The 23739-nt window shown below is 39.6% G+C and overlaps 1 protein-coding gene across 3 annotated transcripts in view; it reads right to left on the bottom strand.

The window, feature by feature from the left end:
* COBL (cordon-bleu WH2 repeat protein) overlaps window positions 1–23739 on the bottom strand; it is a 155768-nt gene that overhangs the window by 109973 nt on the left and 22056 nt on the right. For all 3 annotated transcript variants that reach the window (XM_054284699.1, XM_054284700.1, XM_054284701.1), the window contains exon 2: window positions 4208–4414. In XM_054284699.1, the coding sequence (XP_054140674.1) occupies window positions 4208–4414 (207 nt within the window). The remainder of the gene's footprint in view (window positions 1–4207; window positions 4415–23739) is intronic.

Genomic DNA, 23739 nt, shown 5'->3' with positions numbered 1-23739 from the left:
TATTCAGTATTTTAACTAATTTTTAACCTTTTGCCATGTGCCCTGTTTATCTTCTTCTGACAACACCTCTTGAGTGCTTTGCCAACCTGGCAGATTTCATACCTTCAATCTTTCCTGAAACACTGTTCCGTATGTCGAGCTATAAGCCTACAATAAAGAGACTGAAAATATGTGAGAATATTCTTTCTGAATATTCTGACATTACTCTGTACTGAACTCTGTCCTCCAATATTTGCAGAATCAGACTACAGCTTTGGATAGTTTATTACTACTTCCAGTGTCCTGCTCTATGTGCATCATATGTATAAGAGAATTTGTGTAACATGTAAGATGCAGGAGCAACAGCTGTCCAGTTTACTTTTCAGCATATTGGTCATCCATGTGTTGACAACTTCAAAACAAACCTCACTTAGCTTCAAACATCCCCATTTTCCTACATTGCATTTCAAATACCACCGAGTTCCAAGCTGCTGTGTTAATGTATTTATCTGTGTTAATCAGGAAGTCCCCCTCAGTGCCACCAAGTGTGAACAGAGATGCATGACCCCTTGATTTACAGGTTACCCATTGAAAGTATTACCTCTGAGAGTCATGAACAGAACACTGATAACTTGGGAGCTTTTCATCTTGTTTTCCATCTAAATGTCTACTCACTACCTCTCTCAGATCTGTTAACTGTTCGTGTGGATGTGCTACAGATCATGCATAAAATGTGTAAGTGGCCAATGCTTTACCTATCCTTTCAGCACATCAGTTAGTGCTCATACCCAAGTACAAACACAGAATAGTGTTTCCCTCCTTTTCAAGGGGAAGTAGGCTAACAATTTTTCATGAATACATCTACATGTTTTATAGCAGAGTTCCCAGGGATCAAGTCCTTCAAAAAGAAAACTGTTTACAATATTGTATCACTGCACACACTCCCTAATGACTCAGCTTTGTACTGAAATCTGTGCTACCCATTTTCAAATTCCCAAATTGTGCATTACAAGATGACAATAAACTGTTAGAGAGACTGTCAGCTTGAGTTAACTGTTATAAATAAAACAATTTCAAGGTTCCAGGTTGCAATAAAATATCTTTAAATAGTACAAACTTTTTTTCTTAACGTGTCTTCAAGAAAACTTAATGAGAACATTCTGCCCTTCTGCTGATATTTGCAGGAACTTTTTACATAGAGAACAAAGTTAAATTACAACATGTTGCTTTGCCTACATACAATGAACAAATTGAAAGATGTAATTTTTACTTTTAGTTCACTTATAATAATCTTAAGTGATACTAATTATCTACAGTATTTATACTTTCAAATATAATCTAGTGTACTTCATTGTTCTGTGAACTGCTTTCCTGAAATTACAGAATCATTTTTCATTATGAACATGCCCAGGGCAAAGATTTGCAAATTTTTTTGAAACAGAAAAGCTATTTCCCCAGGGTAGCCAAATGGAGATTCTGCAGAAAACAGTTTTAATGATGGCAACAAAAATAATGAAGATTTAAAGCAGTATAAACAACAGCAGATTTTTCTGAAATGTCCTTCCATGACATCATCACAGATAAAAAGAGTGAGCAGGGAAAATAATTCATTACCTGTACTGGCTCTTACTCTTGCCACAAAATTTAAAAAAAAATAAAAAAGAAGCAAAAAACCACCACATTTTATAAAATCCAGTAACTTCATAATTTAATGCTTACCCCCTAAGTATCATTGTATTTCATAGTTGTTTAGATTCCAATACCAAAACAATACAAGATGTTGAAAAAACCTGGGCTTTCCCCCAAACCTGGAGACTTAGGACAGTTCATCCCCTAAAAGTTTCAGATAATCTTGACATTATTTTTCACTATTCTACATACCTAAAAACAAAGCCAAGGCTAATGTAAAGAAAACTGCATCTTCCAATGATTAGAAAGAACAGCAGCACACATGAGGTCTGTTCATAGACTGATGTCACTGTAATACAGGGCTTACTACAGAATATTCTTTTCTCATTTCATAGCTTGTTAGGGGAATTAATCATCCTTTCTCAGTTTCTATCATTTTCCACTTCCCACAGCTGGCAATCAGTGTCACTAACTTCTCCACTCCAAGTCTTCAAGACAGCACTGAGAGGAACAGCCACAGCCTAGGTTAGGCACCATTGCTGTGCAGATTTGCACATTAACACAGGCAGGAATTTAATTGCCACCTAAATCAGAGGCCGATACCTATCATGCAGACCCTGAGAGAAATGAGCACCTTCACAGACAAAGAGAACATTTTGGTTGCTTAGAATGCTTAATGCAGATGATATAAAAAACCTCACAGAAATGAGGGAAGTTTCATATTTGCCATTTCTTTCAGGTTTTTGTCCACAGACTAAAGACTCTAATAAATAAAACACTCAGTCTCAGTGTATGGGATACATAATGATAAACACCTGTATGAGACATAGAATATTTACTGTACAGGGACTTTCTACTTGCTCTTTGCTCCTGTAGCTTTTACATTCTTTAAAAAGTCACAATAAAAGACCACTCATAGCGCTCTCAGAGTGCTTGCTTTGGAGAGGAAAAAATGTTTGTAATCTTACGGCAATTATCTATGTCCCAGTACAAAATGCTGCATGAATATTAACCTCTTGTCAGCTCCCAGATAGCTTACATTTGCCAAAGAAATACCACCTGTCTTTGGGCTCAAATGGCCAGTGAGTTTCACGTCCTGTTCCTCTTACCAGGCCTGCTCTCTTCTTTCTCTGATTAAGTCCAAATCTCCCTATAAAAACTCTATCACTACACGTATTATCTGAGAGCTCTGGTAAGTACTGATTTCCTTTCAAACCTTTAACATCACTCTGGCTTTGGGGTAGACACCCACAAGTTGCACTGTCTCCCAAGAGTATTTAAATGAATGTTAGTTTCTACAAGAAAAGTAGGGGGAAGAAAGAAGTCCCAGACACAGTTTACACACCCTCCTCAGCCACCAAAATGTACTATGAGGGAAACAGTCAACACAGACTAGTATACAAGACCAGAAAGTAGTTCTGCTGGAATGCAGACTAACTACTGAAAGCATTAATTTTAAAATAAACACAGAATCTGATTTACCAATAGGCACCTACATTTCACAGTTGAGATGGCCACAATACACAGAGCATCATCATACAATATCACAAAGCATCAGCCCAAACAGAGTAACACCACCTCAGAAATCTTCAAGAATCTGCTCTTTATTGCTTTTCAGCCCAATCTTTTATACCCTTCATCTTACATGCCTTACACCTGTGTGCCCTCTGCACACTTTGTGGCTGGTCAGCGCACCTCAGCACTCCATGTCCCGTTACCTTCAATGCTGCTCACTTGTTCTGCACAGCTGTAGCCCACTGGGGACGAGGCTCCACTGCAGCCCCACTCCCAATTTCCACAAACTGTGTGCCTACACCTATACACCTTTTGAATGTGGCCTTACACTTCCTACAGTTTCCTGAGTACTGACCACAACATTGTTTGCTATGGTTTCATAAGAGTCTTGTTTATATTTTTGAAACTTCTCTGTATTATTTCCTAAAGTAATGTCTCTTTCTTTCAAAACAATTTACACAAAAAGAATGAGGATAAAGAAGAGCTCCCACAGTGAAGAGAATTATCTCAAAATTACCTTTCCAATACAATTTGCTCTTGATTGTACCCAGTAAGTAACACAGAAAATCCCTGTCTCTTTCCATGGGGAAAAAAATACACTTTTATATATAAAAAGCTTCCTAAATATGAGCAGATGCTTTGCTGTCTACACAACTGCACTGTAATTGTGAAGGCGGGATCTCTGAATGCGATGAATCATCCATCTTCCGAGCCTGCTTCCTGGCATGCCTCCAGGCACTCATACTGTCAGGACTCTTTGCCAGCAGCACCTACTTGCACTGCAGCAAGCCCACTCTGGATTATGAGATGTGATACAACCTAAGCACAGTGACACTACATGAAAGGGATAGATCCACACAGATGCTGATCCATGGGGAAAACAGTGACACAATAGCTGCTAAATCCTTCTTGCCCCAGAAGAGAGGATCCCTTGTACTTGGCTCTCAGGACTCTGGTGCAACAGCTGCTTAAAATGCAGAGAAAAGCATGACAGAGTAGCCCCATAAATTCAGAAGGACAGCAGCACCAAGCATCCCATGGGGAACAAAAGGCTTCAAAAAGTGAGAGCTAATCAAAGCCTTACCTTCCTTGCACTGTGCACTTCTGCTCCACCCCACTTGGTAACACAACTGTGAAGTCCAACAGTCTGTTTATCATGTTCTCCTTCATGCTCACAAGGTTCTGATCAGAAATTACAGATGTCTCTGCAGGTGACTTGGGCTCACTTTGAATTCTACTTGCTGCAGAAGATTGATTTGGTGGAGGGGGAGCACGAGCTTTCATTCTTTTCCTTGAGAAAGAAAGGCAAGAAGAAAATTAATAATTTCTTCCAAGAAAATCCACACACATTACTAAGAAATATATGTTCTTTTGGCCATAATCTCAGACTGTTTTAAAAAGTTCCTTTAATGCAAGTAATATTTTTCTTCATCATTAACTTTTTCAGTGGAGCTGCACTTTTATTTTTACCTCCTCTCTAAAAATACGCTAATTTTTTAATGATGCACTCACTCCTACTGTTTGCTTTCCATGCCCCAGGGGATGAATCAGTTCCATAATTAGGATATGATATAATCGTTTTTCTGTCAAGTACGAAGCATACTCCTATGAAGTGAGAAACAGAAATGCTGGGTCCAGTCCAGACCTGACTCAAGAAAGAGTTGTATTTATGTACATGAATGTTTCCTCCAAGTCAGAATGGCAGCAGTGGAATCAGGGTGAGGTTTCATTCAGCTATATTTGGGTTCCACAGTATTACTCTACTTGAAACATTGTCTCTTCCTCTGCTCTAAGTTAGTAGTATTAAATCTGGCTCATCGTACTTCATAGGGAAGCACCACGAAAAGGTCAGCTGTGAATGATATCACGTCTTACCATGCAACACCAACACTACAGCTCTTTGAAAAGCACCCTGAAAGGAACTCATTCTTCAGTAGCAGCCTATGCACCATGTGTGATATACAGAAAAGCTGCATCAGCTTGCACCAAGCAAGCAGCGTACTTTACAGAAATAAACCCACCACAGACTTGAAGTTTACTTCTTTGGCAAGCTGCCAGGCAGATAAGGAACATATGTGTGCTGTTAAACTTCTGAATAGCTGGCCTCATACCAAACACATGTCTAAGAGGATTAAATCCGATGATTAATACTCCAGTGACCTCTTCTGACTAGATTTACGCTTAGTTTAAGTCAGATTTTAGTGTAACAGATGGAAAAAGCAGTAAAATATTTACTCAGAAATTATTGTGGAGGCCTACCGCCTGCATTTTCTTAATCTGCCTGTTTTTAGGGTGCAGGAAGAGATTATGATTCTTCACACGATTTTTGCCCCGCAAACAACATGGACTGAGGTCCAGAAAGGAAAAGTACAGAAAAATCACTCTAATTCTTAAAAGCCGGAAAAGCTTAGTGGTCAAATCAACCAAGGGCAAAACTGTGTATAGGGGGAAAAAAAATAAAAAACTGAACTGAAATACCAAATAAGACTCCTCTTTAATAAGAGATAACCTCTATTCTCACAGATAAAAAGGCTAAACAGAGTTTGGATTATCAGTGTAAGCTCCTGGCAGAAGAAAAAAGTAACAGCTTTATCACATTAACAAAAATACCCAAACCAAACCAGCCAACCAAAAGAAAAGAAGTGTTCAGAGGTAGTCCAAACCCTCCATATTTTGTAATAAGTATTTGCAATTGACCAACAATCTCTGTTACATGTCTCAACTTTCAAAAATTCTTTACACTTCATTGAAAATGCTCATTTCAGTGAGACCTCAACAAGGCAGTGGTAAATCAGCAGTGATGAAGATACTGCCTTTCCTTCCCTGGGTGCATAACAAATAGCATTTTCTACAGATATGCAGGGAGAGGTACTGCCTTATTTACTAGTATAGAGAAATTTCTCTTTCATCAAAAATTTTCTTGAACATTCAGTTTTTATCCTATATACACTGAGTGAAGCATGAAGTCATCAGTCATTAAATTGCTACTCCTATGCTCCTCCCCTTTGAGGTGATGATAAGTTGAGAGCATTGACAAGTAATTAACTAGCTTGACTCTCCATGAACCAAACTCTTAATTTAGTTGTTTATTGAAGAAAAAAATATAATTTGGATTAATCTACATTTGGATTCATCTACAGTTGTTATTTGTAAGCAGGTGGTGAGAGACATGGGAATTGTGCATACATCCAGACTCATGGCCAAACAGCCTTACAATCATGCAGTTTAAGAACTTCACATTGATTTACAAATCATGTAATTCTTGCCCTTCATATTATCAACTACATCAACAAAAGTAGCTATAGAATTTAGCTTGTTTCTTAAAACAAGCTTTTATTTTTTTGTTCTTGCAGCATGTTCTATAATGCAGGAGCTAATCCCAACACATTGCATCTGACAAAGTACCAAAGGGGGTAGAAAGACAAGAAGCAGGCAAGTGTTCTGAGCCTGGCAGAACTAGTTGCAATTATGAGTTACCTCATAAATTCCAGATCTCACAGTGAAAAAAGGTAGAAGAAATAAAGCAATGGTAATAAAATAATCATGAAAGTGAAATTAGCTGAAGCTGTAGACACTTGAAACTTCAGAGAAAAAGTGAAGAAGGACTGAGTTTTGAAGCTAGCGAAGGAGCTGGAAGTAAATTGGGACTACGCTACACAAGGCGTCTGTTCCCTGGCGATAACATAAACCTGCCTGAGGTTTTCTATGGGAACAGACAAACAAGGTCAGACACCTTAATGAGAGTGTGATTTTTATCTTTTTAATGTATTTTAAAAACCTTGTAAAGTACTCCTCAGCCAATTCTGCGCTTACAGACCTTGTATGGAACCACTTGAGGCTGGGGATGAGAGGGGGGCAGTGTGTGCAGCGTGTCAGCAAATCAGGCATCACATCAACAAAAGCATCAGCCATACATTGACCAGCGGTGCTCACTTCAACTCCATACAACATCTAACAATGCATATTCTTTTTGGCATTATGCAGACAGAGCCTTTTAGACACTACAATCCTTCTTTTCTTTCGTGCAGAAAGGACAGGGCAGGTCTGTTTCCTTCAGGGACATCAGGCAAAGGAAAAGGGAAAACACTCCCACTGCAGTCTCTCTAACCTAGCAACAGTTCAGGTGACCTCATACGAACTTTTTCACAATAGTGATTTACATATTCTCACTGAGACTGCTTGAAATTCCTGGTTTTCAACATTTTCCAAATGACAAATCTCAAACTATTTCAGTGGAAGCAGATCCCTCTGCAGTTCACATTTATGGAGTGATATGTCACACAGATTTGCATTTTCTAGCCAACTTTCTGAAACATCTCTGTTGTAGAATGTAGCTACATGAATCAGAGACTGAAATCCACAGATCTAGCTCTACCTTGGATCTGACATGAGCAGCTGCTTTTTCTGACATGCTCCAGCAACTGCAGTCAGAAGCTGCCTAAAAGCCTGTTGATACTATTGAATGTGAGTGAAAAAAAGAATTAATCTTTCTTTGTCAGAGCAACAATGGTTATAGAGGACAATACAATAGCACTCTGTAATAAAAGCCTTATTGTTACCCCACTAAAATAATGTACAAAGAAAGTGGGTGATTTAAAAGCCTGTTTTAACCAAGGGAAGAAAGGGTACTTTCCATGCTATAACCACAACATACTATAAAAAAGTTGCCTACCAATCTTCAGTGTGAGATAAATTCAACCTAAATTTAGTTCAACAGCCATCTTCTCTCCACAAACATCTTTCACTGCACTCACTACTGAGATACCTGTTAAGACTCTGTACCCGCTCCTCATCTGCAGGAGAAGTTACAAGTGGGAACACTTCAGATCTGGTTTAACTCATGGTTACATGACTTACATCCTTCCATCCAGTCCTTGAGACTGAGACAGTCAACAGATAGAAAACAAGCAGCTGATTCTAATACACAAATGTAATTTATTCTCACTTAACTGTAAATGGGAAAAAATGCATATAGACATGAAATAGCTAGGCACAATATATAAATCACCTACCAGCACTGTTCTCAGTAAAAGCACCAGGTTTCTCAAGATGGAAAAGGAAAAACAAGGAAACTGACCTGTTACGGTTGCAGCTACCACTGACTAATAAGATCAGTGTTTCTGTAGTTCAGCACAAAAGAAACAAAAGAGAAATGAAACGAAGTTTCATCAGATTATGAACTTCAAGACAAGGTAACACAAGCCCTTTGGACCTATAATTTATTAATATATAACTACCAAGCAACAGGATGGAACCTGGACTTTACAATCCCATCCAAGAAAAACGTGATCTCTCTTTTGAGCAGCAGTGGTCCTGGGACTTCCACGCCCAGGGCAAAGCCATGCAGACTGCCCTTCTTCAGACAAGGTCTAACACACACACACACACATACACACACACAAAAAGAAAAAAACTGAAAGTGAAACAGTGAAATGCTACCTATTTCCACCATTCCCAATAAATAATCTTCTCTACCCTGTAAAACAAAGACAACTTAACAGGTACAAAACAGACTTAATTCCATGCATGTCAGCAGGACTTTGGCAAGTGCTCCATAATTCACCAGTTTGTACAATCTGGTCCTTTCTATGCAGTGTCTCTCTCTCATTAATTTTAAACAAGCAAGAACAAAAAAAAAAAGGCACAAAAACACACACACACACACACTCTGCAGGAAAAAATGCAGAATATAAAAAAAAAAGAGGAGAGAAAAGACCCAACCAAGAAACTTTAAAAATCCCACCCAACAAAACCAAGAAAAATCCAATACAAAACAAAACAAAAACTCAACCATCCCTTATCATAGCAGAACTACGGGAAATTAATTTTTTATGTAATGGCCAACTAGCACAATGTGGTCAAGTCAATTTGCAGTCTGGTCAAAAGGCTCAAACAGGTGCAAAGGTTTTTTCTGTGACAGTTGTGCACACTCCATCTCATAATTAGGAGAAACAAACCAACATGTGAATGCTCAGTGATGAGAAAATACAGACACAGCATCTCTTGGATGAAAACCAGGAAACATGGGAATAAACATTCTTGATTTTCAGGTGATTGGACTCCTACAGTCTTTTGAGGGGAAATCTGTGTACATAGGCAAGAAAAAAAATGCAGATGAGTACGTTCACTTGCTCCCTTTCCCCGGGCAACTTGCACAGCAAAGTCAGAAGCCCAGCGCTGAGGCACACGCCTCATACTCCAAACCACCAGGACACAGCAGGGTAGAAGTCACTCATGTTCAGTGATCTAGCTTGTGAAGGAGGTATCTTTCAGAAAACACTTCCTTTTCATTCTTTGCTAGTTGCTTATGGCAAAGCAAAGAAAACCCAGATCACTGGCTAGGAAAGGGACAATCACTTTATCAGAATAAACAGCACTCTAAGTTTCCTCTTTGTAAGTAAAATCCTTTCAGCTTCTGATGCAGAAGCTCAGAAAAATATTAACAGATACTACAAAATATAAAGGAAATACAAACAGACCAGCAGCAAGATCAATTCACCTCAACAATTCTGAAAATAGAAACCAAAAGTCAAATAAATCTCAGAGAGATTAAGAACAGACACCAGGAGCATGATAATGTCCGTAACTACTAAAGAGGCACAAATTCACCCACACGGCCTTACAGCATAAACTAGAACTCCATTCCACTTTGCCATCTATAACACCTAAATTAACCAGTTAAATTAAAAACAAAAAAATAAATACCAAAGAACATTCTCAAGTTTACTTTGTCTGTCACAGGCTAAATATACCAATTCATTACAATCACATGCAACACAGGTAATGTAAACCTTTAAATGTCTCATACAAGTTATAGGTCTAAAATGCATTACTATTGTAGTAACTTGTTTCCAATATTATTTTACAATATTTTGGTAAAATTAATAGTATTACACAAATTTCACACTTTCTAAAGAGCTGAAATCTTCAGCAGATACTAAGATGGAATGAACTAGATTACTAGTGGATATGGCTCAGGCAACAATGGGGGTTCTCTACCTAATTTTTTTTAATAAGTTGCTGCTTTTTTTTTAGCAGTTTTTACTCTGAATTCCATGGCTACTATAGTATATAATTATTTTATGCTTTTCTCTTTTCAAACATTTATTGTAATTTCATATGACTTGTAAAAGATCATTCCATTCTTAAGGCAGGATCACACTGACAGACACAATGAAAATTATTTCCTTGCGGGCATGATAAAGTCACCCAAAATAGACAAGAAAAAATAATTTGTTTCTGGCAAAGAAATGAAAGTCATTTAATTATATTTTTGATCTTCCATTTGATTCTACTGATGAGAAACCCTACAGCTTTATGTATTTTAAAAATAAAGTTTCTATGCCAGAAGAAAAGAAAAGGAAATAAAGAACAGAAGCTAATAGAATGAGCACATCTGTAGAACAGGAAGCAGGTATGGAGTATACAATCATGGTTGCCCAAGGGTGAAGTTAAAAAAAAATAAACAGAAGTCAAGGTGAGATGATACAGTTTAATGGAAGTAGTTCCTAATATAATCTCTCTATTTTTAAATTTTTCACCAACTTAATCAATCAATCATTTAAAAGTGTTGCGCTGCAGTTTCCTGGTCCTGGATGTGCCAGTGAATAACCGTTATAAAATTGGCTACCAGAGGCATCTCCCCATAAATGACCCATTTCATGAGAGGATGAAATGTCACAACACACAGCAGAGACCTGGCTACTCTGGTCCTTGTGAAACATTGCATAGCTCCAAAGAAGAGAAAACAGGCTTCTGCCCAGCCAGGACTCAGACTCCTGCACTGACAAAAAATAGCTGAACTACTGAGGGCTCACCTTCTGACAGGAAGGCTAAATGACTTGTTAGCCTGTGGCTGGTAACCTCAAATAATTGTGTTTTTATACATCACCCACAATTTTCATTAAGAATCATAGTGTCCTATCTTCCAACAAAAGCCTAATTCTTTTTGCAGTCACTAAGGCATTCCCTCAAGATCTGGTACAGAGCAGCTGACATACCAATTTCAGGACAGAGTCATTTTTAGGGCCAGAAGAAGCCAGAAGCACTCTAACCTGACCTCCTGTAGTGCACGGGCAGGCAGTGCTCCCCACTGCTACCTCAGAGAGCCCTCTCTCAGCGAGAAAGCAGGGATGGACCTGTACACGGGTGGGCTTTAACTCAGTTAAACACTGGAGCCTACCAATGCTTTTACACTCAGCAACCACAGCCACGCCAGGGAGCCTAATAGACCTACCTGTATCAGTTACCAAAACAAAGTAGAAGGCAAGCCCTAAAGAAAATCTTTTAAAAAGCAGCCAAATCCCCAGATCTGGGTACGTGCCCGCTGCAGTTACTGAAAAAACTGCCTGAATAAGCACTGTATAATAAGTCTGTATCACTAATGGCTGTATCATAGGACTTTTGAGATACCACCCACACATTCAGTGTGTGGCAAAGACCACACTACAAGTTGGTGCCATGCTGTACAACTCCACTGGGTTGCACATCAGTAAATAGGAATGAAATGGGAGAGCAGTTAATGTTATTTAATTATTTACCTAATCTGCTTAATCACATGCTGAAGAAAAACAGAAGTCTCTGGTGGTTAAAGGCAAGAAAGCACAGGTAGGTTCTATTTTGGAAAGGTAAAATTCTGCAATCTAAAGTACAGTGATATTGTATCTCTCAGTCAGATATACACAAATAGTTTTAACTCTTTAGCTTGGGAGATGTGATCCAAACAAAATGCCACCAACAACTCATTCTAGAGGATAGATAAGAAGCTTCACCTTCAAAAAAATGTGGTCTGGAAAAGCAAATTTGGAAAACACCAGTCTGGGTAGGGATGGCGAAGCCTTGCTCTTTTCACAACTGCATTTGCCAGAAGAGAAGCTACAGATGAACCAAAACATAAATACAGGCTATAAACATTTAGGCTTTAGGACTCAAACATGTTTAACCATCACCACCTCAGCTAAAACTCTCTGCCAATTTCACGCTGACCAAAATCAAAATTGCTGTTAAACTGACTTTCAGAGAAAACAGTAATGCAGTAGTGCAATGCATTCAGTGACCAGTATCCCTACCAGTATTTTTGACGTTTTCCTTCATTATGCACAAACTCACAATGTTTTTTCCCCATTTATCAAGTATTGATCTATTAGTCTCATTCCATTCCAAGGAACAATAAAGAAAACACTTAAGGAAAACATCACATTGCTTGTGCTCAGCTGAAATATCATCCAGTTCCTTCATCTGTGACTAAATCAGGCTGTTTTGCATGGTATGCTTCAGTGGGAAAAGAGAACTCTATTTTTATGTTATTGATACGTAAGCATAATGGCATTGGTTACTTAAAAAACCAAACCAAACTAACAAAATGCCAAAGCCATCCATGCTAACATCCTAAATGCACTTAAGAGAGAAAACCAGATTACTTACACTGTAAAATGCCCAAGCCCTGTTACCAGGGCACTCTGTTCTGTTCTCTGCTCTCTCAAAACATCACTCAGCTGTTAAAGACACTCTGTTAATGCAGATAGCAGGCTACAACCATGCAGACAAGCCACTTGCACACTGAATTCTCTGCAGAGGGCAAATACTATGGCTGAAGTGTGAAAAACGTAAGTTTAAAATCTCTGGCAAGACAACTAATGAGATTTGTCAGCATTATTCATGATATTATAGTCAGGTTCATGTTGCTAAACCTGCTCACCTGTGGTAAACACTGTCAGGAGACAAAGCAACAGTATTTCCAAGCAGGCTGGAAGCACTGCTGGCCTTCTGCATGTTGTGGGCAAATGGGCATCCTTCAGATGCACTCACTCTGCTGCCTGTCAGCTGTGGTTTTGTGAGGATGCCACAACTCCATGACAAGCTCTCTAGGTCTGGAAAGGCACTTTCTAATAGGCTTTATTAACACACAATAGTCTTTATCATGTTTATTAACAGTGAATCATGTCAGCAATGAGCAGATGATTTGTTTCTAAAGGGGTCAAAAGGCTAAAGGTATGGTTTCTCAAGCCTGAGGCTACCTCAGAAACACTTGTACTGCATGTTATCCCTGAAGTGATAGGTGCTGTTCAGATTTCAGGGTGGTTGTCCTTTTTTAATCTTTTATCAACAATCAGCTTCAGTAAAAGTTTATTGCTTAGCAACACTGATTTACAAACTCTCCTGTAGTGACTTGTATTGTCAACTAACATGTAAATCCAAGGTGCATTTGCACAGTATTGTTGAGCAAAGGTATCCCAGCTTGCATTCTATTTTTGTACCCACAGACTTTTAAGCTCACTACCACTTACTGAGAATCACTCTCCAGAGGCCAGAAGACCATAGATTAGTGCTCCTTGCAGTAAAGTGCTCACCTTATTCCCACAGAAGATGGAATAGTTTTGAAGGAATCAAGGGAAAACAATATATATGGTTAATGAAATTCTGATGTGATTTACTGTGCTGGCTAATTCCTAAGTTTTATAAAATGCTTGGAAGCCAGTGAGCAGTTCAGTGAAAACCACTAACTAATTACTACAGAATATTATTCATATTAATACCTTTGTCAACTAGAAACAGCCTTAAAACAGTGTCCATCTGAGGTGCAGGTGGGGAAAAATTGTTTAGCATGATTACCTGCTTAATTAGGTACATGTGTGGAGAACACTAATACCTGGTACTGTGAGATCATAATTCCTCATCCAGTGACAATGCTCTAGGAATACACCACTGAAGCTCATTTCATCTGTTCACCCTGACACAAAGAGATCCTACAAAACCAGGCAGGCAATGGTCATTAAGGGAGAATTTTCAGAATTAAACCTATGTTATTCCACCTACCTCCACTCTGCAAATGGTGACAAGATCACAGATACTTCAGAAAACCTTGATGTACCAAAGAAAAGTACACAGACAAAAAGTTAAAGGCTCTAACCAGAGTAAAGAGGCATCTTGGCCCAGTTCCAAAGCACCCATCGGACCCAAAAGGCTTCTCAAAAATTAGAAACATGTACTTCTAGGCAGGAATTAAATTAATAATTAGCAACTACCCCAATGTCTTTACAGGCTGCTAGAAGGTACCTCTGCTTCTGAAACCTGGTAAGATTCTTCAGCTACAAGGATCCGGGCAGGAGAGACACAAAACACAGCAGGCAGGACTACAAAAGCCATTTTTTTTCCAGCTGCACTGCATTCTCCTAAAAGGGGAAGCGCCTCTGTACTTCCTCTCAAGTTCACTTGCTCTTGGAGAAGCATTAGTGATCTTATCATTGCTGACCTTACATCAAATTTCCTGGGGCAGAGAAGGGAAAGCTGTGTCCAAGTCCTGTGCCCACTGTTCCCCATACATTCAAAAGTCCACATCTGCTGACATATAGGAAGATAAACAATAAGACAACTTACTTTGGATTTCCTGATCTAGAAGACAAAATTCATGAATCTACTCAATTTTTTTTTTCATCTAGTTATCCTGTAAATTCTAACTGTAGAAAACTACATGACAAACAAGAATCCAGCACTTGAACTACAGGGCTGATAAGCTTCTCTTCGGAGCTAGAAAAAATCCCCTAAAAGATGTAATAATGCATTTTTTTGTGAGATGTAGTTTACATTCACTCACAGAGAAAAAGAATCAGAGGTGCCAGGACATTCCTTACCCTCCCTAATCATCTTAATTAGCATTTATAATTTAGTCTTAATACATACTCTATCACACAGCAAGGAATCAGATACAGCGCAGTATATTAAATGAAGGTTAATGAGGCAAAAATGTAGTGTCAATGAGATAAAGAAATATCCAACTTTGACACAACAGTCTAAACTATTGTCAGACCTTGTACTTCTCAGATGCCACATGTGCTTTTATGAGGAAATCTCACAGCTTCAGCCGACCTTCTGTGTATTTTTCTGGTGCTTATTTGCTTAATTAAATTCCTTATTAGAGCCACAAGTATTTTGCTTTCATTTTGTATGATATTCTCTCCTTCCAAAATGACACAGGAATCAAGTACTTCTTGATTTAAACTAAAATTCAAGTATTTTGGTTTATTAAAAGTAAATAATAAAATTAATTAAGAAACCCCACTCCAACTCTAGTATGAAGGTGGGAGACCTACATTAATATAGAAACCAGAAAGTCTGACCAAAAAGAATACTGCAGAATTTAGCACATAAATACACTTACAACACCAAACAGGAGGACTCTGAAGTGGTATCCTGATTTATCAAGTAAGAAAAGAAGTGCTTTAATGATTTTTTATATGCCAGCAAACCCCATTTTTAGTTTGTTTCCATTTAAAATTCTGTTTAATGTATCCTGTAGGCATACACGTTACTTAAGGGATTTTAAATATCTCAAAACCAAAAATGATATGGGCCTCATGCAGTGCAAACCAGAGCACATTATGAAGAAAATCTTGATAAATCAGGCATGCCAACACACCCAGACAGTATTAAATGAGAGAGGAAGGAGCCAAATACCCTCCCTCCTTATCACACACATTCAAAGCAGGGATGATTATTGTGTGCATTTTACTGATGTACGGCACTGGCTTAGGACACAGGAAACAGGCAGGAGTCAGGACCATTAAGGACTTTACAGAGTAAAACCAAGACTTTCCTTTCAGCAGCCTGGAATCCAGAGGAATGGTGTTACATGTTATCCATGAGAAAATATCACCAAGAAACTGGAGGCATCTGCTGCTGGGGAGCTTTAAATGCTGCTCAAGAGATAACTGAATGTAAACATGCTTGAGGATGCCCTGTAACTACTGATGGGGCATCACAGCAGTGATTGCAAGATGTTGTAGACATGTCTGAGCCAGCTGCACACTCAGCAGGGCCTACAACACCCACACAGGAAGAAACAGGTATATTAGATTACGTTATAACATGAACTGCCACAGTTATACTAGAAGTGGCAAGAGGCACAAATACTTCAAATGCAAGCAACCAAAAATGGTGATTTAGAGCTGGACTTTAACCAAGAGACTTCTATCTCCTTGTCAAAAACAAAGAAACAGCAGCATTAATGACATCCAATTTTCTCCAGATTCCTTGTCTTGTCTGAGCTGCTTTTCATATCAAAAAGGGTGACAAGTCTCACAAGCTCTTTTCAGTGCTGGAGCACTTAGTGACTGTCTTCAGCTCTGGACATCATCCTGCAGCTGTCACCCCACCGGTTACAAGGTTTCCTCTCACTACCAACCACCAACTTTCCAGACACTTGTGAAAAGCTAGTACATTAGCTTTTCTTTCTCTCTTGTCAATTAAACTGAAACCAAACTAACCAGTGAAAAACCAATTATTTTTTTTTTAAATAAAGGCAAAGAGCATCATGAATAAACCTCATCTTATATTTAGCACTGCATGGCCACACAAGCTGTTGGCAGACTCTGCTGAAATAAGGGTGTCTGTCCCATCTGGAAGCCCCTACCTGGCAACAATGAATGAAAGCACAAGTTGGGAAGTGTTTGACTACAGAGTTTCCTCCTCACAACTGATGAAAACCAGAACAAAGATATCCTGGACTCAGTTAAGTCAGTAGGACTTTTGCCACTGATGTTGCAGAAAGCCAAGTTTTCATTCTGGCAGAAGCTCAGCAGAGCTCAGTTTCACCTCTGTGCTGACAGCCCCACTTGCTGGCTCCCCAAGTGAAAATGCAACTTCCACCAGGTACCAAGAGAACGTGGAGCATCAGCAGCATGGCACTTAGAGAAGCCTGGGGAAGTGGAGAGCAACTGCATGGTATTGCCATGGGCATCCAACCAGCTGCCTTTTAGCTATGCAAAGGCACAGTTCTCTTAGATGCTCTTATTACATCTTACAGAAAACCAGAAGAATACAACTAAGGCGTTAAAAAAATAAAAAGGGGAAAGAGGAAAAAAAAATCAATTAAAAAAGCAAGCAAGGCTATCTTCATGGGTTACCACCCTGATTTTTTACCATTTCCGAGTCTAAAATGAGTCAGAGAGGTCAAGGAAATCTGAGGACACCAGATAAAGTCAGACCTGCCACATCACAATTTCTCTGGTCACCTCCTCTGAAATAGGAAGGCCAGTGGCATAGTGATAATTGGTGAAATTACCAGCATAGAGAGAGCACTCCCTGAGCCAGCGCCTAACAGTTGCTCACTTGACACATGTTGGCACTCTGCTTCCCAAAGAGAGATGAGAACCCTCAACCGCTAGCAAGCAGATCTAGCATCCCCTCTCTTGCTTATTTGACTTCCCAGTCTGTAAAATCCTGAATGCAGCTTGCAGAGCCATGTTCCTCCAAATAAATCTCTTCTGAACCCAACAAAAACTGCAATGCAACAAGAAAAGCAACAAGGCAGGAGAAACCCAGATTTACATCTACCAAAACCAAAGTGAAGAGGCTTTTTCCCCTTGTGTTCTAATTCTAGCCCTGAAGAAACAACAGTGGTGCAATCCAAGTTATTCCTGCAAGCTCAACTGACCCCTGTACTTCAGGATAAATGCTGTTGAATTAGCATGGGCTGCTCACAACCCACACAACAGTGTGGGAAGGAAGGGAGCACTCTCCTGCCTGGAACACAAAAGCATTTCCACAGCCACAGCTGCTGCACATCATAATTGACAAAAGCACAGGCCTGCTTCATACCTTCACGGGACACACAGCATGCAAAGGCTGTTCTTCCCTTACCCAAATGAATATCATGCATATATATCTGATGTAGAAAGAATGCTATCAGGCTATATGCCATCATTTCTGCTTCTGAGTCAGTAATGTATGAAAAGTAGGACTAAACAATATACAAATTATATTCACTGTTTAGATTCAGCTGCTTCTGCACAGCATTGCTTTATCTTCTATCAACTTCCTCTACAACAATATGAATAAAGAAATTATTATGGACATCTACTAACACAGGCACAAGCAGATCCTGTTGATCATTCCTTGTTGCTCTACAAAAGGATGCCACCAAATGCTGACTTCAAAGCAAGTACATTTCCAACTCAGATTGTAGTTGCCCCAGGCCTCCTAGCAAGCTAAATTCAGTCTCACAGAATCTGGAAACAGATGAGCCAGCAGAAGATGAATGTGTTTCGGAAACTGCTTGACCAAACGTTTTTTTTTCCCCACCCTGAGTAGGAGGTGACGAAATTATATGGCAGAAATATTACCATGCAATAATGGAAGACATGAGTAACCAATTGTGAATCATCGCTACTCATGTTCAGAGTCAGAGAAACAGACATGGATGTACTCATGCACCCAGACATGTAGGCATTTGTGCACCATGGTCTTAAGCTGCATCAGGGGAAGTTCAGGCTACACATTAGAAAAAAATTCTTCACAGGAAGAGAAGCCCATCCCAATTACTGAGCATTATAATGGGCTGCCCAGGGAGGTGGTGGAGTCACCATCCCTGGAGGTGTTCAAAAAAAGACTGGATGTGGCACTCAGTGCCATGGTTTAGTTGATAAGGTGGTGCCAGGCCTTAGGTTGGACTTGATGATCTCTAAGGTCTTTTCCAGCCTAGCTCATTCTGTGATTCTGATGGTATCATTTGTTGGCTACAATGTAAATATCACATCCTCACAAGAGGATGCACTAGATTTGACAGAGCAGTTGATCTGTTATGTCCAGAAGCACAGTAACAGAGTACTGTGCGTGTGTGAAGGTTTTGCCTGGCATGCAAGTGTCAAAAATCATGTTCACTGATATCAAAAACCACATATCCTTTGTGCTTATTATGAAGCAGCAAATGAATGCCCAGAAGCAGATGCCTCCTGACATATGCTTGACATCAGCAGCAAAAAGTCCACCTGGAGTGAATCAAACACTTCCATGCAATCAAGCCAAGCATACAGGCATTAGCTAAAATACTATTTGTATGCAGCCCCATTTCCTCGTTAATATTAAAGACTTATTAATGCATCAACCTTATTGAAATTATCCTGACCATGCTGTTGTTAAAAGCAACCTATACTTTATTACACATTTCCTTGATCACAGGATTAGGTCCAGAGAGACAGGGTAGGAAGAGTGAGAATTTCATTTCAGTACTGCTTTTCTCTCAAAGCAAATAATGACTTAAAAGTTTAATCTTTGACTGAATGAATAGCTGGCATGTTGATAATCTTGGCAAATGACAGCTAAATTAAACATATATGAATGCTGTCACATAACAAGTTTAACTGCTTATTTTTAAACTTGGAAGAGTCTGGACAATTGAAAATATCTGGGTTGGGCTTATGAATTCCACACACCCTTTTTTTTGTGCACTCAGTCTGCATAGCTGGTAGAAGTAGGTGGCATGAAATGATGAGAAGAAATTTGAAGATTCAGAAGACATTTGAAACAGAAACAAAAAAAAAAAAAGCCAAAGAAAAAAAGGAAAAAACTTCCTATACTAGTGATATTAATGAGAAAATAGAATGTAGCATAATATTGCTTTTCATTTTGGCTGCAGAGTAGTATGGAACAGCCTTAGGACAGAGAAAAAACTCTTTACATATGATATTAATATTGAAGAATTAGTGGTAGCATGAATAGAAAAAACACATTAAAAATTAAATAGCCTAACCCTAACCTCACTCAGCAGTTTCTCCCTTGAATCAGCAAACTTAAGCCCACAAATAATTGCTGTCAAGTAGACAAGCAATGTGGTTTGTTGCATTTCATTATGTGTACATACAAAAGCAAATTTCTGTCAATCCCTAAACATCTTCATTGTTGACAGAAGAAACAAGTGATATTAAAAGAAGTCTTATTCTGATTTCATTGGTGCTAACAAGCAACTTTTACAAGTAATTATTTCTATCACTTTGCAGTCTCTTCTTCAGGTAGTCTGAAGAAAAACCATGGACATACAGAGCCCAAATACAGCTATGTATCTCCAAGTATTTCCTAAACAGTCTCTTGATATAAACTAGAGAAGGGGGGAGGGAGATGAGGCAAGAGAAAGACTATTTAAAGGACAGGTATACAGGTTTGCAGCACATCTAACAAAAAAGGTGGATGTTCCTCCCAGTGCCCAACTGGCAGCTGTCAGCTGGGTTCATCCCGATCCTGTACAGGGGCTCAGTCATGCCCTCCTGTGGAGCCAACTGGAAAGGCTGTGTCACTCCTCACTGCGGCTGCCCCACCACCCTGCCAGTGATGCACAGTACAGTTAAAAATCAACAACACTAGCAGAAGTGGAGATGCTGAGAAGAAATGTAATTTCACATTTATTTCCCACTTCAGGGACACTGCCTGGGAATCCACATCTGAGGCACAAGGAAGGTTCCATTCATTCCTCTCCTGCAGGCAGATCTCTCTACAACCCAGACAGATCCCTCCACCTCTTCAAGCTCATCCAGTTTGTCCTTCTCTGGAAACATGCATACTACAGCAAAATGCTCAGACACCATGAAAGAGGAGAAGTGTCTTGACAACATGCCCAGTGATCTGAGCTGTCCGAGGCCCAAAAGTGACTTAAGCATCAGGCTGAGTGCAAGAAGCCTTGTGTGAGAAAAGACAGCCTCTACAGAAGAGCACCAACTAACAGGGTGTGGAAGCCAACACTGGCAGATCTCACTAAACTCCAGGTTCATGCCAGACCCAGAAAGGCTATGCAGTAAAAACGAAGCAGAACTCTCAGGCCTATACACCTCTCCCTAGGTCACCCTCACCTAGAGCCACCCAGGTCACCTTCACCCCATGTTAAACACAGGATGTGCCTTGCGAAACCACCCAAGAAAACTAAGAAGGCCAATGAGAAACGTCACCTGCAGCACAGAGATGGCAGAATTCCTTGTCGTAAGGACAGCAACACGGGATCACGTGCTGCCTCTGGTTTTGGCAAGAGGGCTTCAGTCTTACCTTTGTCCTGCAGCTTTGGCTGGCAGTACACCAGAAGAAACTTCAATCACACTTTGAAAGTCTACCATTTAAACAAGCTAGACTTCTTCTTTAATTAAAATGAACTCACAAAAATTCCATGAAATACAAAGATAAAATAAACCACAAAAGCACCCAGTAAAATCAAATATTTAAAGAAATAAACAGCAGTTTCTTAAATCCAGCTCTGGAAATGCTCCTTCAATGTCAAGTGCAGAAGCAAAGCTACCGCAGCTTCCTCTTACAGTATCACCACACAGGGATGCAGCAACACATATGGATGGTGGCAGACAAGCTCTGTGTACTGTCTGAAACACAAAACCCCATCCCTGCATTTTTACTTCAGGTTTTCAATCACCTTGTTACTCAATACATGCCAGTAAGGCCAAGGATTGCAATCATTAAAATACTAACTTTTCACACAGATTACATTAGCAGCAACAGTCTTAAAAACAAAGAGACAAATTAGCCAAATTCTAATAGTTCCAGTAAATGTAGGATTTTCAAAAACATAACACTTTTGAAAAAAAGCAAAAAAAGCAACTCATGTCATAGAGATACTTGTCACTGTTAGTAAGAGATCTGAACTATTGCAGACTTTCTTCTGCTCACACCTTGACACCCTTTTTTGAGAATTACAGTGGTGTGAACACAACTTTGATTCAAGAGCTTCCTGGTCATTTGCTGTGGCCACCTGTTGGTAAAATGGGTGTGTGAAATAAATTATAAAAATAGCTAAAAATAATTATAATAATTAATTATAATAAATTATAATAAATGAGCGTGTAAAATGGGCGTGTAAAATAAGAAATATATTCACATGTAGAAACATAAAATTGTTTAGAGTTGGAAGGGACCTTAAAGATAGTCTTCACATCTTCTGCCATGACTACAGAAAAAAGAAAAGATGAAGCAGCCTTAAAAAGAGACAGGAGAGGTTAAAATTAAAAATTCACTGTTAGGGCAGTCAGGCATTGGAATAGGTTGCCCAGGGAGGTGGTGGAGTCCCTGTCCCTGCAGGTGTTCATGAGGTGTCTGGATCTGGGTAATGTGGTTTAGGGGTTACAGTGACAGGACTGGGTGGACAGCTGGATTGACTGAGCTTGAAGGTCTCTTCCAAACCTGATGATTCTATGATTCTTCCAACACTCCTGATACGGGCAAGGACACCTTCCAATAAATCAGGTTGGTCAGAGCTCCATCCAACCTTGCCTTGAACATTGGGATGGGGCATTCAGGCAACCCGTTCCAGTGCCTCACCACCCTCACAGCACAGATTTTTCCTTATATCCAATCTAAACCTACTCTTTTTCAGTTTGAATCTATTCCTCCTTGTACTATGACTACATGACGTTGTAAAAGTCTCTCTCCAGATCTGCTGTAAACCCTCTTTAGTACTGAAGGCGCTATAAGGTCTCCCTGGAGCTATCTCTTCCCTAGGCTGAACAACCCCAACTCGTCTCTGCCCGGTCTTCACAGGGGAGGAGCTCCATCCCTCTTTAATGCTCAGCTTACACCATCGCTTCTGTTTTCGAATCTTTAAAACCTGTTATGTTTCTCTTGGGAGGGGAAAAAAAGCAGAGCGGGAGGGAAAAAAAAAAAGTCCTTTTCACATGGATACCAAACGTTTGTTTGCCGATGCCGGTATTTTTAAGGAAAGAACAAGGTCGGGTGCTTGCCCGCAGCGCTCAGCGAGGCAGCAGAGCGGGGCAGAGAGGCCCAGGCGCCGCCCGGGGGAGCTCTGCTGCCCGGGGCTGCCGGAGCCTCCCTCCTCCTCCTCCTCCTCCTCTTCCTCCCGTCCCTCAACCTGAGCCCAGCCCGGCCGCAGTGCCCGCGCCCCGCGCTGTTCCGGCGCGTCAGAGGGGACGCTCCGACTACCTCTTAAATAGTGCTTTCAAACACTATTTTTAGCTCTTGCCTTCTTATTGTTCACGGTGGAAAACAAATACAGGAGCCAAAAGAGAAATCCCCTTTCCGCTGGCAAAACTGCGCTAATTACGCCATCATTAGAGAATGAACTTAATCGAATCACAAAAAGCGTCTGGGCTAACCCGGGGCCTGGGGGAACAACTGTCTGGCTGATTTTGTAACAATCCTTAGAGAAATAAAACTGATAAATGTTTAATTCCCTTGGAGTGCGAATCAGCATTGTCCATTACATAAAGGGATAACCCTTCCTTAACCAATGAAATAACCTGCTTCCAAGATGTCTTTAACATACATATCCTATTACCAAAGTTTGTTTCTGAGCAACGTCTGTTTGGCAAACTATCAGTGAAACTGAAAACTTTTATACTTTTCTATTTAAAAAACACACAAAATTTATGAAAGAAAACATGAACAAGGCATGGAGATTTTAAACTCTTTTCACTTACCATTACACCAATAGAGCTAAAAGTGTCCATCATTTAAAAATGTATGCAAATGTTTACTTATAGTGTTTTATTTTAACTTAGAAAATGGAAAGGAGTAGATGATTTCTCATGATCATTTCCTGATTTTACAGTAAATCCATGAAACAACAGCAGTAATGTTACTCTTATAAAATCTGGCCTGGGACAGAATAGTAGCACATTAATTGCATCTGCCGGGTGGAAGGCATCAGGAGAAATAGAATGAATGTGAAAGCCATATTTGTACAAACTGAGAAAAAGAGAAAAAAAAATAACTTGCTGAAACAAAGAAAAGAAAAATAAAAGAAAGAAATAAACAAAAGGAGAAGGACGTGGCCTGCCAGATTGATCCTATCTTGGCAACTGTTGGCAAGAAGGTATGCTAAAAATTGGAGTACTA

This window comes from Melozone crissalis, unplaced genomic scaffold (assembly GCF_028551555.1).
Source record: "Melozone crissalis strain CALT ecotype California unplaced genomic scaffold, PUWL_Pcris_2 ptg000042l_1, whole genome shotgun sequence".
NCBI classification, from domain to species: Eukaryota; Metazoa; Chordata; class Aves; order Passeriformes; family Passerellidae; genus Melozone; species Melozone crissalis.
This window is presented reverse-complemented; position numbering and strand designations above follow the sequence as displayed.